General features: G+C 41.9%; 1 protein-coding gene across 1 annotated transcript in view; it reads left to right on the top strand.

Moving 5' to 3' along the window:
- Positions 1 to 13,765: 13,765 nt before the first annotated feature.
- Positions 13,766 to 18,406, top strand: part of mtt (mangetout) — a 47,786-nt gene continuing 43,145 nt past the window's right edge. Inside the window, exon 1 of the mRNA XM_070284759.1 lies at positions 13,766 to 14,589. Coding sequence (XP_070140860.1) covers positions 13,806 to 14,589 — 784 coding nt within the window. The 5' untranslated portion in view covers positions 13,766 to 13,805. The remainder of the gene's footprint in view (positions 14,590 to 18,406) is intronic.

Raw genomic sequence — 18,406 nt, 5'->3', positions numbered from 1 at the left:
TGTAACTGTCAAACTGTAAACATAATAAGTATAGGTAAAATGTAATGAAACTCTGTTTTGTGAGTGTTTTCAGCATTTAAATCTATAAAATAAACATCAAAACCAATCTGCAAGGGTATACAAACTTCGGCGTGCCGAAGTTAGCTTCCTTTCTTGTTTTATTTCAATTTAAACTTGGAAGGGAATAAGGAGATTTTGCTTTCTGCTCTCTTTAAGGTAAGGTAGCGATCAGTTGCCTTCCTCTACTGTTAATTGTTGCCCCCTGTGAGGCAGGTCCTCCGCTGCCTGGCACACACATACATCCTGAGGTCCCTTTGTCGCATGCAGCATGCGCTCTAATTGGCCATGATTTGATAACCATGCTGAAAGTTGCAGAGACTAGGGGAAAGCGTAGGATTGTGTGCATCTTTTGCGCTTTCCCAGGCACCCGGCGCAGGCCACACAATTAAGAAGTTTTCACTGGCAGGCGCGGAGGCTAATGGGGGAAATTGCACACTCAGTTACGCGTGTGTGTCGCGAAGGAAATTGAAACTCTCTCATCTTGCCGACGGCAGTTATAATTTTCTGGGCGTGTCAGGGGCTACAAATTCACTTGGCCATTGCAGGCCAGGGACGAGGACCCACAGGCATCATTAGCATTATTATGAGACAGCCCATTACCACGATTATTGTTGTGGCGGCAGGACAAACTTTCCCACTTACCCAGAAGGAAACTTCCCCGGTTGTTTATGCGAATGTGAGTGTTTGTGTGTGTGTAAGTGGGTCCTTTGCGGTATTCCCCAAACCAATGACTATATTTGTTCGCAGGCATTTGTAGTTTTGTTGCCAGTTTTGGTGCTGGGCACTTGGCCAGACTTTAATTGCCGGCTGCCCAATAAATTGCACAGTGGAATTTACGAAAACTAAAAAGAAATAAATTAGACACAAGCACTCGGAAACAATTGGGAAAGTGACCACAAATCAATTGCTGGTAAAGTAACACAACGCAAGGGAAGTGCCTTTGGTTTATTAAAGGCAACAGCAAATAATACAAAATAAGTTTTGGCGCACTTGTACAGATCCTTGTGGGAGATAACAATAATTAGAAAAACATTTTCTGGCCCTTTGAATGGGAAAATTGAAAACAAAGAAAGTCAGTTTTGTAAACCAAATGGAATGCTAAGTGGCTGCTTGGATTGGCTTTAACATGAAAGTAAAGTAGTTGCAGGAATTTTAAAAGGTTTTTAACAAACATACATAAATAACAAGATTTAACTAAACACTTGCCAGAAATTGTTCTCTTTCATGGAATTGGTTTTAAAACCCAACTTGAGCTAGTCATGTTCTTAACAAACTAATCCCACCATCCTACCTAGCGGGATTTAAAGGAAAAATAAACTTGAAAGCACTTACCCTGTTTACTTGCTCAAGGCACTGGCCTTGGGCCGAGGCAAGCCGGAACCGAATCGTGTTTTCTATTTGCAAGGGAAATGCCAGTGAGTTCTCTGGGATTTTTAACTAATGCAGTGCCGTTTGTCATTCCGCACACACAGTGGGGAGCCCTTGATCTGCCCGGAACGATATGCAAGCCGGGTGCACTGTGCTCTTGTAGATAATCCTGCGGGAGTGCTCCCGAGCTCTGCACTCTATTGTGCTCTTCACTCCATTATGGCTGACCGCCGGAGCACCTGTTTCGCACGTAGTATGTGTATATGTGTCCTGGACAGAGTCTCGGGGGTCGTCTAATGGCGCCTGGCGCTCGTGTCCCCGCATCCATGTTCACTGCAGTGTCTGTGTTTGCTAAGAGTCTAGAGACGTCTCCCTTTTCGCCATTCCCGCTGTCGAACGGCTGTCATCAACGTAATTATGCTGTCAACAAAAAAAGAGAGAAGGGAAGGAAAAAAAGAGCACAACGTGAAAAAGAACGGATGGGCATAGTCATGGAACCTGGACAGTGGCCACCAAGGGGGCCAGGTCATCGTCATCATTATCAGCTCCTTGTCGTCCCAACGACGTGCAATAGTATTAAATGTTTAGCACGTCTTGGCAGCTTGTTCTCGGACTCCGTCTGTTTATCCCAGGTATCGTGCAAATATTTATTTAATGCTCATTGGCACGCACTTTACACGTCTTCTGGCTGACTGCCTAATTGTGCGTAAAGCGTTTAACAATTTTTTTCTGGCGACTGAATGCGAGTAATTAATAGAAAATAAAAATGAACAAAAACGGGGAAAACTAGGTGATGGAAGAGGGACTTTTTTAAAAGCAAACTTTCTGCTGATAATTATAGCAATTCATTGGATTTTTTGTGAGCCTGTCTTAACCAAGCTTTAATTAGTTTATAGTTTTTACTAACATTTCCTATTATTTCCTAGCTTTCAAGTACATAATCCATATCTTATATTTTCTGTTCTTGGTGTTCCTTTCTGCTAAAGGAAAACCTAATGATGGATCCACAGACAAATGAGTGGCATTACCCTCAAAGTACTCGTCTCTCTGGCTTAAATTTACTTCAAGCCTTTGTTTCTGCAGACTCATTACGTTTTTGTGCCATTTGTGTAGCTGCCAAAAAGTTGTAACTCCTGGAATTACTTGGCTTCAACTGAAATTTCATCACAGTTTTGGGTGAAATGGGAAAGTTTCTCGCCGGCTTTTACATGTTAAGAGGAGTGTAAAGTGATTTTAAATGACTCGGCATAACGTCACCTGAGAGATACGGGCGGGTTATTAGGTCTTGTGTGCTAATCTTCTGAGAGTCTCCCCAGTAAGCACTTCTTTATTGGGTGTGACACATGTACATGGTACACTACACACTCCAAACACACACACTCCAAACACACACTCTCTGCGGGCGAGGGAACTAATCTGCAGATGTTTTGTCAACTATTGCCGGTCGGCAGGCTGGCAGGCAAAAGGCAGCCAAGCATATTTGATGTATGGCAGAGGGCAGAACTTATGGCTTCCTAAATTTTTGCTGGTGCACAAAAGTTACCGGAGCTCTTTTGGCCGGCCTCCCGGAGATTTGATAAATGTCCTGCTGGCACATGATACTTGTCCCATTTTCGCACTCATCAATTATGATTGGGTTTATCTTGTGCTTTGGGGCCGGAATTATCAGCATAAAGCTTTAATGCCTGCTTCCGCATCAATGCGATGCATTAAGTTTGTATTGGCAAAAAGGGTCCTTAAAGTCAATGGCCACGCGGCGTATGCGGAATATGCAATCTTATTTTAAGGGAAGCAGACTTATAGGAAACCCATCAGGGTATTATTGCACGTCAAGAAATAAAAGTTCTTTTTTTTAAATATATACATCTCTATAAAGATATTTCTTGGAATCATTTTCCTTGAAATACTTTCTAATGCCATTTTCCGAGTCAACTTAACAGGCTTTCGCGACTGTTTGCAGAGCTCTGTTAGAAAATTTCCCAAACATTAGCTAACAGCATCCCGATGTCGCTGACGAAACTCCCGTTAGTCTCGAACGTGATTCCTTTGAAAGCGGTTGGTCCTGCGGTTGATCCTGTTCGGTTAGGAGAATATTGTGAACAGTCTTACCAACGATAATAACAGAGTTTAAGTGCTTAAAGCAAAGTGTTAAATATTTTATAAAGTGTTGAATAATATTAAAAGTTAAATACATATCTCAATGGAAAATTATTAAAAATACTCAGACCAAATTAATTAAATATAAATATTAAAGGTGCTGAATTTGAAGAATTCAAAAAGTTGATGGTGTTTATCAAACCATAAGCATAAAATAGGATTAATTTTTAATCTAGAGGGTGAGCTCTTCGCTGTACTATAAACATTAAATCATTAAACAGCTTGTTGTTTTACTCTTTATTAGGTTTAATTGCAATGTTTTATTTTGACCTAAAGCTAAATATGTCATTAGGAAAAATAGAAATCCACTTAAACAACTTTTGCGTCGGGCATATGAATAAAAAGCAATAAATCATTAAACAAAGCAAAGACTATATAAACATATTTATTGTTTAAGATCAAGATTTAATTTTATTTAAAGTAAATAACTATTAAAAATTATATATTTAAAAGAATTTAAAGCATATTCAAGACAGAAAACCCTCAAAAAACCAATGCAAATCTATAAATCTCAGTGAGGGTAAAATTGTTCCTAAGCTGATTGCCATTGTTGTAAGCTTGTTGGCACCGACTTAAATGCAACAAAGCTGATTTATGACACGGTCCACGCTCCGTTGCTGTAAGGGAGGGGAAGGCGAGGGGATCAGAGGTTAAAGGGCAAATACCAGGGGGCGGCAGAGTGGCAACAAAAGAGGCAAAGACGTCGCTATCGCTATGTTATATATGACTTACGGAGTTCTCCATCGTCGTCGTCTGCCTTCTTTGGATTTTGCTGTTTTTCTCGGTGACAAATGCGGGAAAAATGCTGGAGGGAAAATTAATTTGCCAAGCCGACGTAGATCTAATAAAAATCAATTATTCGGTGAAATAATTGCTCGTTCACAAAATGAAAATTCAAAAAACAAACAAAAGCAAATGCGGATGAATAAGTGTGCACTGTAAAATTAAATGGCGAAGGCTGCTCCTATTTATTGTCAGGATTTATATCAATTAAATTGGGAAATGCTACGCATCTTTCGATAAGCTTAAATTGGCTGAAGGGCCTCTTTAGATAGGATGTGGGAGAGTGGGAAATCTCTGTACCGAATTAAATTAACTGCCATCAGTTTCTACTTGGCTTTTCTGAATTCCTAAAAGGCAATTAAATGGAAGATACAACCATGGTTTCTGAAAATCTATTTAAAACAGGGAAATTAATTGATAAACCTCGCTAGATAAATAATAAGTTCCCAGAACATTGTACTACTAACTTTTTAAACTCTCTAGCTGTAAACTCTAAACTGCATCTCTAGTTCAAATTTATCCTAGGTTCGGTTTCACTCAAAATATTTCAGCTTGAAAGGCATTTCTCGATAGGAACTGCAATTAAGACCGAAATCACAGCTTGACTTTATTACGAGCTTCGTGTATCTAACTACCTTTTTCGAGAATTTTTCGCTACAGAAGGTGCCCTGTCCTGGCATTTCCATTTAATTTAACCTCCTCCCAGAGGGTAAGAGCCTTCCGATTGCAGTGTTTTTGTATTTCAGTCAGGTCAAAGTCAGGACCAAAGATGAGCCGGACGTAATGCGATTGGCCTTAAAAGCATTCACAGAGCCACAAACTTTGGGTTGCAGTTCCCCAGCTTTCCAGCTTTGCAGCTTCAGCTCAGGTAAAACTTTTCCGCTTATGACCCCTGCTGGCGATGCAATAATTATGCCAGGGACCCAACCCGAAAACAGCTAAATTGTTGTTAATAACTTTTCATCCATTTTGGCTCAAGTTCTTGTCACAATTTGGTCGTAAAGCAACCCCCAGATTATGTGGGGCCAACAATCTGGGGCTTAGTGTGTGTGTCTGTCTGCGAAAAAGAGTTGGAAGTTTGTTGTTTGCCGGACTTTAGGGTCAGGTTAAATAGTTTTACTTGAGGACTTTGGGCAACTCTTTGGGGCCAGTTATCCCCCGCACTTTGTTGTCTAAGTAAATCACGGGCCCAACACCTTTATATTGTCGGATTAAGAACATTAAATTCCACTTAGCCAATGGGCATATTTTTCACACTCCCTTTTCTCTTTCTCTGCTTTCTTTTTTTTTTGTGGGCCAACTAAAATTTCATAAATGGGTAAGTGACTGCTGATTAAACTGAAAATGGTTATCACGTTTTCTCCAGGGCCATTTCACACTCCTTGCAGTGTCCTCTTTTCCCACCCAGGCTCACTTAATTAAAATGCTCTTGGCGCCTTCGCACAGCAATTATGCGAAGGCGTTTCCTATTTAAAGTGGTGAACGTTGAAAGTGTATTAAATTCAGACGAGATGGCCGATGTCCTGGGTCTGTGCTCTCAAAATGCCATTTGCAACATTTTCATGCTCGAAGGACTTTCGGGGCCCAGGACTTTAAGGATATTCGGGCGGGCCAGTGAGGCGTGGACCTTGGCCATGGGCATTTGAAGCCCTGTGTTGTCACTGGCCATGCATGATTGATGCCGGACCCCATCATAAATTGAATTCTCCCCGAGCAAACCATTGCTCTAATTAAATTTTCCATGAGCAGATTAACAACAATAAGTGCTCTAGTGCAAATTATGCCCCGGGCGAGTGCGAGTGCGTGAATAAATAAATATTTTAGGAGCTCAGAGATGAGGGAGGAGGAGCGAGGAGAAAACAAAGTTTGGGACTCGCCTCAAAGGAGGCGGAAGTGGAATGGCCATTGGGGGCCTCCCAGCCGCCATTAATATTTATTATTTTGGCTTTTTCTTTTTCCAGTTTTTTTTTACGACTCTTTAAAGCCGTCCATGGCGGTGTGTCATTAAATGGCCAATTGTGTCGGATTAACGCGGGCCGAGCGGCTGGATTTTAATAAAGCAAAAACACATAGCTTGCAGCAATCAAGTGCGGCTTTAAGTCATATAATATTATTTAAGCTGGTTTTCAGTTTAAATTTGATCCCGGCAAACCTCTTAAACTGACCAGAGACAGAGGACTGTAGTCATAAAAAATATGCAATGCTTTTTCCTTGCCTTGAATTTAGCATTTTGTTGAAAACCATTATACTATGTCAGTTTAAGGTTTCCGAGAGCCTTGCCAAAATCTCCGTCCGGCGGCTTTGATAGCCTTAGAGTTCCTGGAGGCAAATTCGACTTTTGTGTCGTCCTGGCAGTAACCGGAAGCAGGAGTATCCTGCACTAATGAGCTGCCCGAATGCCACGAAATTGCCATACAATTGGCATCAGGATGCGCTTTTGTGTTGCAAGGCAAACCGGCTTTATATTTCTATAAATTTTTGATACGCCATGTCGGCAATTTCAAGTGCTTATATAAGCATAAACAATTCTTTCAGCGAGTGCTTAAATTCGCGTTATTTATTTATGAACATGTCCTTTGATTTATGAAGCTCCTCTCGCTGCTCCTTCTGCTAGAAGTTTGTTTCGCGGAGTGAGCTGCTACGTCTGTCCTCATTATTTTCGCTACAAATGCGCGACTCATGGCTGAAGTGCGCCTACATATAGTATATGTATATCCCAGTACGAGGATATGTGGCTATAGGCGGCATTAGTCTGCTCCAACTCGTAGATCAAGAGCTAAGCCCTGAGTGCTTAGGCCGCAGTGCTGCCTTTCCGTTTGTGTGTTTTCATTATTTATTGAGGGCGTGTGTGGAGTGCGCACTCGATAAACTTGAATAATGCGGTTAATTATAATCGCAGGCAGATGAGTGATTCCCCCAATATTGTGGCCAGTCGAGGTCGGAGTCGGAGTCCTTTGCCCTTTGGTTTAATTAGTAGTCAGCCAGTCATGCCGGGCATCAATTCAAATGCCCAAAGACCGGCTGATAAGCCGTCCCACAAAGTCAGCCCACCGCCGATGTGTGCTCTGAGTTTTGATGGAGGCATCCAGTTAATATCGAATCTTGGGACGAATGAGCCGGAATAAGCCCTGGCCAAGACTAGTACAATATTTGATTGTGCATAATTATAATCCTTTCACTGTCCATTGAGATTAAATATGCTGGCAGGAGTTGAGCCAATAAACAATCCTTGTGGTTCATGTTATTCCCTTAAATTTACTTTTATATATATTTTCCCATGTATTCCTTTAAATTTAATCAAAAATGTAAACAGAAAATCATTAAAACTTGTAAAACTCATTTAAAAAAGTATGTTTATCTTGTTCTTTACCCACTTTCTGTAATATCCTGTTCTTAAAAGTTGTTTGCATCTTTTTTTTTAAACACTTTACGTGGGCCTATACTTACGATATGAGCTGGCAATGTCACAGGTGTGGGCTGTCACCACCACCAAAAAAGAAAAAAACACAAAATCAATAAACAAACAGCCGCACTGTCAACAGGAGGGCGGCAACGTCAGGATCTCGGGGAAAAACCAGGAGGAGAACCTCCAGAGTCGAGCCGCTTGCCTTGTGAGTGAGCGTAAATGAAAAAGGCGTGCGGGGGTGTTCCATGTTGTGTCTGGCAGCAGAAGCATCCTGCTCCTTGTGGCATCCTGACGAGTTCCTTCTGCCTGGGCTGACAGACAGCACAGTGGGATGGATGTCAAAGGAAAGGAGCAATGACAAAAAAGAAAGACCTAAAACTACAAACTCAAAGTTTAAACTACTTGAAATCGCATTTAAAAAATAAATGTTTTACTTTTAACTAAATTGCGAACTACTTATACTTAAGGCAACTGTTCTTTAATGACTCTCACGGACTTCTAGAAGCAGGACTTGACCTTAAAGGCCATTTGATCTCTATGTTTGTATATATTTCACAGAAACCAAACAGGTAGCATTTCTAGAAACCCTCTATACAGAGAATACCTTCAGGAGGCCTTAATTGAAATACCAAATCGTTTACTCTACCCACTAACGACATATCCTTGAACCGCGAATACCCTGGAATACTCATTTCTGGCGCATCTCAACCGCTTCTCATGTGTATTCATGAGCCAGGCCGGACTCGTGCCTTTCGAGCCAGGTATCCTTAATAGCACTGACTCGGCTCGCTGCTGTTTTGTTTACTTATTCATTTGATAAAGTAGAGTCGAAAGCGGAGACCGCGTCCCACTTCAATAAGCATATGATTGCCGGCTTGCCGACTGGCATTTTCTGTTCGGAAAATGACTGCGCCGAAAAAGCTTCGAGATGGAATGCGGAATGCGAGCTGAGCTCATTTCGGTCTGTGTAAAGCAATTTCCGTAATGAGTCCTCTTGCCTGCAGAGCACTTAAAAGTATTTCGGGGCCCAGTTCTTTAGGAGAGTCTGTGAGTGCGAGTTCGGGTGCGTTACCCATACGCCCTGTGTGCTGCAAATTACTTTCGGCTTTGCCGGCGAAAAGCGATTAATTTTGATTAATTTGCCTTGCTCTCTCTCTCTCCCCGGCACTTCCCGTAATCCACTTATGAAATCTTAATACTCTGAAGATTGTTTTCGATCCCATGTGGCACCATGTGGGCGCGCCGAGATTCGAAATTTCGAAAATTCGCGAGTTCAAAAACAAATTAATTAAATGGGAAGCTGCGGAAATAGGAGAGTGAGCCTATAAACGCATTGACAGGGTCTCAATTAACCCAACTAGGAGTCCCGCAATCGACTTAATTACTTAATTTATACCGCGACCTCCGTCCGTGCCGCAGGCTCACTTGCAAAATTGGATTAATTTGTTTACTACTGGTCCGGAACGGCAGCGCGGAATGTGCCGCCAGCGTCGCTTTATGGCCTGCAAAACTGTCACAGCGCGAGAGTGAGGGATCCTAACGGAAAGGACACTCCAGCGGGCGGAGGTGGAGGCGTAGGACAATGGGTGTCGGCGCGTGTGTCGCATATTTTGGCGCCGCCATTGACCAGAAAGTTTTCCGAGTGGAAAACTCGTATAAAATCACATGAAATTTCAGCCTAGAGGGACTAGTCGCAGCCTTGAAAACGGAAGAGTTAAGAGCTCTCGTGACTTGGCAGGGTTAGTTTTTGATTTAGTTGGCGAGGTGCCAGCACAGATCTCAATAGCTGATAGATGGTCAAGTGCCAAAGGCAGCGAGAGAGAGAGAAAGTAGTTTCCTTTCCGATTTCTTGGCATAAAGTCGGAAATCAATGATGGACATTTAGTAATTTATTACCCCTTAAATATGTCAGCAGTTTAGACGGCAAATGAAATTATCAAGAAAAATATTTTGGAGCTCTTAAATTATTATTTCTATGAAAATATATAAAAAAGGAACTCTTAAAGAAAAAGCATATATTTTATTACAAAAATTTTGAATGGGTTTTTAAGGGCAAAGTTTTAAATAAGAAATCAATAACAAATATTGTTCCCATTTAAGAATACCATTTGTTTTTTACGTTTTTAGTAGTGTTTGTAGCTTCCTGCTTGTTCAAACTACAAGTAAACATAATCCCTAAATAATTAGTTAAATTAAAAGTGTGCTCTTGTAGTCTAAAGAATTTGTTTAGTAAATTCCAGCTTTTGACCCAGCATCAAAGCCAGCATGGAGTGCCCGCCAGATTTCAGCCAACTTTAATGGCTAAAGGCCAGCGATGATGATGTGCATGAATAGAAAATTAGCTTTCACCTGCTTCAGAGGCTTATGCATGTTGGATGCCACTAATTAAAAGTTGGCTGCAAACTTTCCACGCTCGCTGACTGTCGCCCAGAGTGCTTAAATCGCATTTTAAATTTAAATTCGGCAGCCGGGCCCCCCCCTGGCAGGAGACAAACAGAGTGGAAAGGCACAAAATAAATGCTTAAACTTGTTAATTGGCAAAACAATAAAAGTGATAATAAATGAAATTAAACGAGTAAGAGGAAAAACTCGAAAACTTTTGGCAAAGACGAAGGGAATGTTCCCTTAAAAAAATGGCTGACCAAGAATAAATTAAGCTTCGGGCTTAAATTAGGTCTGGTTTTCTGCCAGAGATTCTTTTTGGCAAGGGGTGTCGGATATTGTATATAAATTTATAGACATAATTGTTTTGTGGCATTATTTTCTTGTGAAGAGAGTGCCATTAGTACATTACAGAGGCCCCATTGAGAGAGTGACTGATTTACGAGCTCATTATAAATTTGAACCACGCTCTCGACCGCCACACACATTGTGTTAATATTTAATGGGAAATTCTTGGGTGGCCCTCGAATCGCATATTCATTATAGATAATCACGCTTTAAGTGGTCAGCCGCCAGTCCGGCAATCCAGACCCGTCACGTGCCGGCCATTATGCCCAGGATAATAAATAATATTTTAATAATTGAGCGCCGGCGGTATCGGTCGGGTTACGCCTCCTCCTCGCGTGGGTCGTGTGGGGCAGAAGCTGGGCATTAATTTTGAATTTTGCTGCAGCCCTTTAGGAGGCTATTTGGCACGGTAGCCTCATTGCTTTTCCTTGCCAACTTTGTGCATAATTTGCACATAAAAAATCATGGCCCAAAACTGTAACACGACCATTACCTGAATGGCTGTCTGCATGTGTTCCAAAAAAAAAAAAGCATAAAAGGCTTTTGCTTGGCGCAAGGCGATAAGGGTCAAAGTCCTTGAGGGAGAAAAGCTTAGGGATACTTTGAGAATATTTCGAGAAATTCGATTTGCTGTAAGCCGTAATGAGATAGGCAGACCGGAATCTGCCGAAATGCTGCTTACAAATCATAGCGATTAAGCGAGAAAAATGATAAATTCGATTTAAAGTATGCAGGATACTCCTCCCCGTTTTATTTCGAATGTAAACAGTTCTTCCCTAAAGCACTTTTCACAAAAATTTGAGCAAACAGAAATTGCGTGGGACTCGTCCAGTCAGCAAATGAGGATTTCCTGTTTGAATAGGTGCCCGGGAAAAGCGTACATTTATGGCAGCTGACACCGCCCACAGGAAATGGACTTCTTTCAAAAATATCTGTCATTTATTTTTGGAAGCATCCCCTTCCAGGCTTAAGCGGATGTTTAGCTGCACGGTCGCCCGGCAAATCTAATCAAAGTATTTGCGTTAATTATAGGCGGCTAATTAGATAACAGAGCAGCCCGACAAAAGGCGCTTCGCTACTAGTGGCTGGGCCGAAACCAATTAGCCACTTTGTCGCCGCTTAATGAGGCCCTTTAATGGGTTTTCGATGGACAGCCAGGGTGGGTTGTCAACGATTTTGTATATGTAGTTATAGCCCACTGAGCTCGGCAAAAATTTCGCCTTAAGGGTTTGCCAGCCATTTTTCCGTATTTATGGTTCAATGGGCTAGGGAAATATTTCCCCAATTAGCCGCTAGCAAGTGCAATTTATGACGGCTTTAAAAAAATATGCCCACACATTTATTAAAGCGTATGCGTAATATGTGGCCAGGAGGAGGAAACCTTAAATGTTCTGGCGTCCATCCAAAATGCCTGACATTCACGTATATATTTTGGCATTTCACCAAAATTCTGTTGACTTTGGGCAACCGAAATAGCTCCAGGAACTTGCTCCTGCCACCCAAAGGTCGCCGGGAACTCGGACACATGGCCGAAAATAAGTGTCAACTGCCATGTGAAAATAGACAGGACTTACATACGTATATGTGTGGGCCGAGAAGGGCTGCCGCAAATTGCCGAAACGTGGCCATAAATTACCGTGCAGCGGAACTAATGAAAATGTTGAAGCCGGCATCTCAGTCCCGAAGTTTGCATCCCAAATTTAATTAATCTCATCAATTTGCGCTGACAGCCATCGGACGGATTGCTTCGGGCAGTTCGCTGAATGATTCCATTTCGAAAAATGCCACACAAAAATGAAGGTCATTCAGGGAAAACGATACATGAATATTCAATTCAGGGAGACAATATTTTGCTAGATTTATTCAGGGATTCCATAGTCCATTGTTTAATATTCTGTTGAGGTATGTTCTTGACTGTAACTGTAACGAAATTGTATAAAAATGTGAACTTTAACTCTTAATTAAACCGAGCCAGGGATTTCTGTTTTTAAAAATAGCTAAAAGCCTTCTAAGGAGGTCTCGAAATACGGCCAGGCAACACCCAGACACTTAAAGAGCTTCATTTATTTTCACTCCGCCACAACCTTTTTTCCCAGTTCAAATTTCCGCCATTTCCACCACCGGCCAGTAAGAATTTTTAGGCGAAAAGTGAAGCTGTTGTAGCTCGGGGAAAACAGGAGAAACAAAAAAAAAACAACAAATGTCTGCTCATTTTTATGCATATTTTCACTGCTCATTAAACTCGCTTAACTACCAACATTTATAATTCACTTTCCTTGCCGTGGCTGTTCGGTTTTCTTAATACCCGGTAATCGTAGATAAAACAAGGGAATATTCAGGGTGTGCAATGGTTTGTGAACAAGGAGGAGCCCTTACATAGGAGCAGCTTAGAATATATATAGAATTTAAGTAAAGTTTGCAGTTACTTCCGGTAGGTAAAATCTTACTACTTCTAGAAATTATGCTTAGTTTTCCCTAAAGTAAAAACCCGGTATTCACTGGTCGGTACACTCGACTAGAGCCTTTCTTGCTTTTATGCTTTTATGGCATATCCCAAACGTACTGACTGACTGAAGTTCCCACTTGGGTTTTATTTTCCAGCTGTCCAGTGCAGCGGAAACGGAAACGGAGGAGCGGTCGCAACAAAGTTGAGAACCCGTAAAAATGCTCCGACCGAGAGCGGCCACGCATTAGCAGCCACATCAATTTGCGAGCGGCGAGGCAGCGAGAGCGGCGAAACTTAATTAAAACGCGTGTTGGCCAGACAAAATTTCAGGCTCTGTCCGGAATTAATTGAAATTTATTCCCCGCCTGCCTTTCCCACCCGCCGATGCCCCGATGCTGGTGGCCAACCGCCAGCCGATGAGCCAGCTGCACTGATCGCGGAAGCGAACCCGAACGCCCCAAAACCATGGCTGTCAGAATGATTCAATCCCGGCTTCTAGCATTGATGTTGCTGCTGCACCAGCAGCAACTCTTGGGTGGCCAGCAATTAGTCAGGCCGCCCGATGATGCCAGGCTGGCTGCCTCATTATTAAGCGACAATTTAAATGCGGCTCCAGAGCGAGTGCCAGGCGAAACCATAAAACCCGTTGAGCGACGAGCAAAAGCCGCGGATGAAGTGACGGAAATATTGCAAGTGACACCTGCAAACCAATTACCTTTGAGCTCGCCCGACACTCCGGTATCAGGAGCGACCTTTACGGCCGGCACAATGGCAACCGGAGACTTGGTCGAGGGGTTTGCAAGTGCCGCAACCTTAGACGCAATCACTGATGCAGTTGAGAAGACGCTGGCATCCATGGCCACAGAAGCAGCAGGTGTGCCGACGACACAGCAGCCCACGCTGGCAGCTCCCCCTCCGACAGCTGCACAAATAGCTAAAATAAATGTGGCATCAGCAGGGGGAGACCAAATCGGAGCGCCAGCAGTGATTCAGGACAAAACAAACATGGCCAGGACAGTGGCAATAATGCCAGCAAAAACAAAGCGCACACAGGCTGCTATTAAGAGTGTTGTCAGAGGCGGAATAAAACTCAATACGGAGCCGGAACAAAGCCATGGCTATGTAAATGGCACCGAGGCGTGGCCGGCACTGACAACTAATATGGTTATGGAAATGGAGCAGCAGGGATCGACCGTATATCCACCAATAACCGGCACTAGCACCATCATCAGCAGCAGTCTCAGTCCCAGCACCAGCTCAGCCATCAGGTCCGGTGGCAAGACAGTGCCCACGCCTCGGTTACTAGGAGGTGGAGCAGCCAGTGTTGCTCATATCCTGGCCAAGTCCTTGGAGAATCCCCAGCCACCATCCTCCACTGGCTGGCCAGTTAAGCACGCCGCCGTGCTCGAAGGCGACGTGATCCTGGGCGGCCTCATGATGGTCCATTCGCGCGAGGACAGCATCACCTGCGGCCCCATCATGCCCCAGGGCGGCATCCAGGCGCTGGAGGCGATGCTGTACACTTTGGATCAGGTCAACAAGCAGCAGCTTCTGCCGAACGTGACGCTGGGCGCCCACCTGCTAGATGACTGCGACAAGGACACCTACGGTCTGGAAATGGCGGTGGACTTTATAAAAGGTGAGTGTACATCAATATTAAGCAATAAATTATTTTAAAAAGGAAATGAAGAGGGGTTTTAGTTTCCATATAATTCTAGTTAGAAACATGGACTATATTTCAAGTGCAAACCCACCTCTAGCCATAAATCTTCGAGGTTTTTATTTTTACAGCCTGAAAACCCGCAGTGCAAACATAAACTTATCTTTTCGCCATTGGACCAACACTCTGAATAATTTCAATTTAAATAGTGCAATAAATAAAACTTGTCTTGTCAGGATAATAAATAAAAACAAGATACAAACACTTAACGTTTATATTCCTGTTCGTTCAAGGAAAGTTAAAAATATTTAATGGTTTGTACTAAAGTTTTTGTTACTGAAACTAAACTTTCAATATGAGCTATCATATATTTATTTTATATTTTTAACAGTTACTGGAAAATTCTGGAAAATAGCCTCTAGCTCTGAGTAAACTTTTAAAGATGAATGAGCTCAAATAATTCAGGGCTATGATTTTCCTATGACAAATTAACCTCGAGGAGAATGTTTTAAAACTTTTCGTGGCCATTTGTTACTTTGCCACTTAAAGCATTTTTCATTTGCCGCATTCTTTTTATTTAAATTACATTTCTTATTTGGGTTTGTGTGGCAGGTCATAAATCCGGCCGAAGGTTCTTTTTGTTTTCTGTATGGGTTAATAAATGCGGCTCACATTGGGAGTAATCCCGAAAGCATATTTATTTATTGCATTATATATTTTTTGATTTCCTACTAACACATCAGAGTGTTTACTTTGACTGAGTGGGGAATCTGTTGATTTATTCAGTGGTCGGTCGGCTCAGAACTTCACATTTTAAATTGCCATTGTGTATATTCGTTGAAAAACTCAATGAAATATTGCTTAAACATTGCGGCATGTTGCCATGTGTAAAAACTCAGTAAACCAATTTGTTTTTGTGTGACTTTAAGAAAAAAATTTGGTTATAGTTTTAAAACAAAAAACATTTATATCTAAAAGGAAAAACTGCAGCATGGAAAATAAATGGCAAAAAACAATTACAAATCGAGTGAAGAAATGTCCGAAACGAGTGCGAAATGCAAATGAATTACTGAAAAAACGATATAAATAAAATATTTAGTAAATTTTTAAAGCAAATTGAGGCATTCTGCCTGAATAAATAAACCAGAGTGCATCAATATTCATCTAGAAATATTTCACTAGAAATTCAATAGCTCTTAGTTTATTATAGTGCGGTGGCAATTCTATGTAATGCATTTCCTTCGTTATTAAAAACCATTTCCAGGGGAAATTGCAGACAATTTGAGGTACACAAGCCTCTCAGCGTATACAATTCGTGATTTATGCATGCACGTGGATGTATCATTAGCATTATTACGTCTAACAAGCACTGAGGACTCTGTGTCTCCGTCATTGTAACTGCTCCCGCTTTCATCTGCGATGGCAAAGCGATTGAATCGATGTTATTTTTAGTCTGTATGCAAATCGCTAGCCAACAAACACGCAAATTCCATGTTTAAGTTCATTTCAATCCAATTGTTGCAGCATCCGCAGCCGAACCCCATGAAAGTAAAGTCATTTTTGTTTACCAGAAGCCGCCCATTCATTCCTTTCCGTATTGATATTGACATTTTCGGAGACAAAACTGAGTTTGGCACACAACTTCTGGGGCGCATTTCGTGGGGAGGCAAGACAATGTGAGATGTAAGATGCGTAACGCGCATATATTACAATTGAAACATGGAAACAAACTTTACTGTCTTTGATTATATTTTACTAAAAATGTATGTACATATGAACGTGAAAAATAGATATACAAAAATGTACAAAAAGGATTAAATATATTAAAAGTGTTATGCATTTGTCCAATTAAAATAACATATGGCAAATTCATTTAGCTGTGTAGTAAGGTCATGACTTTATGTAAGCAACCAGCAAAGCCCATAAACGTGATAAATTATATTTATTTATATATTTTTATTCGGAATTAATGGCAACTTAGTTATAATTAGTAGGTTCTGCTATGTCTACACAGTTTGTTTGCCTCTCGAGTTCCTTTTTCGGTATATCAGCGACCTGATTGGCCTTTTGTTGGTCTTGCTATACGCTTTCCTGTCTCAAGATTTGTGATTGCAATTAGCCAAAACTGACGCAAAAATCGCCAGAGCATTACCATTATTATTGGGGAAGTCCCCTTCTGTTGAAATCCAGATGTTCTTGGGTTAACAGACTTGTGGAATCCATTCTTATCCTGGCTGGTATAACAGTTCTAGAGCTTTAGCCTGGGTCGGTGTCCTGGCTAAGACATTCCAAGTTCGAATTTCGGCACATTTTTGGGACAAAAGAAAATCCTGGCATGAATTTTCGAAGGCGTCTATAAAACGCAGATATCACTTCTATTTCGGGGTTTACGATAACCAATCCTGGCCGTCAGCATTAAACCATTTGAAGGCCACTCAGCATATAAATTGTTTATGCTGTCCTTAAGGTTCTTTACGACCCACGCTGCTCAGTGGTCATCATCAGTGGCGGGAGACTTGGAATGGCAGCTCAGAATCTTTAGCGGAGTGACCCAGTTACTTGTAAATTGAATTTTTATTCGCTCAAAGTCCGCGCACACAACGCTCGCCGCTTTTATGCCGGCGGATCCTCGCCACTACGCATCCATGCGTTCCCATCAAAAATGTGGCGGGGGAGAGCATAAAAAAATTTATCTCCCATGAAGATGGGGCGCTGTGTCAACCCTGGCCGCGCTCCTCACATCGTTTTAATTCGATGGAAAGCCCCCAATCTGCCGGCCGTGTTGTTGCCACTTAATGGAATTTGCCGCTTATGCGTTCCGAATGCCGCGCATTATCCTTTTCTGCCAGGACTCCGTTCCACGCACTGCCCTTCAGCCGTTTCCTGTGTGGCAAAACCCTGCGAAGCTTTTTGCCTTCCTCGGTTGACATGTTGCCGCTGCCGCTGCCTGTTTGCCTGAAAGTTTTTCCTCAGCCGATTTCGATGCTTTTCCTTCTTTTTGTTTTCCGTCGTTTTTGTCTGTCTCCTGATTTCTTTTTGCTTTCCCTTTCCGACTTCCTCCAGGACTTTTGCACATATGTGTATGGATGGATGTGCGTGTATGTGTGTGCTTCTGTGTTTTGACTTTTAACCAAGGATTTCTGGCGTGCTTTGTCTAGTTTCTTGTGCCCTTGTGTTTAATTTGGATGCCTTTAAGCTGGCTAAGCAGGGCATTATATTCATTCCCACATCGGTTGACTTTTTACCCGAATTCTGATGGGGATAATTGCTGTGTCTGTGGGCGGCTAAGCATAATATTTTCAGTGGCTGGCTAGTTACCGCAAATGTTTGTGTTTTTGCGGGATATATATCCCTAGCTTTTAGATTTTTATTATGTTACTTTTTGGGAATTACATTGTATAAAATAAGGGGTTATTTGTAGAATTCTATATGACTTTCTTGAGCTACTTAAATGTTTTAAGTTTAGGGAAAAATCTGTGATGTAACTATGTGAAACTCTAATTAAAGTTGCAGAAATACAGATTGTTCAATACGAAATAGCCGTAAAAATCCATGGCTAAGTATTATTTCAAACCCATTTAAAGACCGAATTCGCTGCTTTAATTGGCTAATTATATCAGCCTTGTGTTTGAGCTATGATATTTTGAACATGCATCATATTTCCACAAAATCTTTTAGCTATTACCTTCTCAGAATTGTAATTCGAGTCTTCCAATCAAGGATCTGGCCTTTGCGGTTGCAAGGCCTTCCAGTTTTATTAGGCAAGGACTTTCACTAATAAACTGGTCCCGGCAGC

The sequence above is a fragment of the Drosophila kikkawai genome, chromosome 2R, assembly GCF_030179895.1.
Source record: "Drosophila kikkawai strain 14028-0561.14 chromosome 2R, DkikHiC1v2, whole genome shotgun sequence".
Classification (NCBI taxonomy): Eukaryota; Metazoa; Arthropoda; class Insecta; order Diptera; family Drosophilidae; genus Drosophila; species Drosophila kikkawai.
This window is presented reverse-complemented; position numbering and strand designations above follow the sequence as displayed.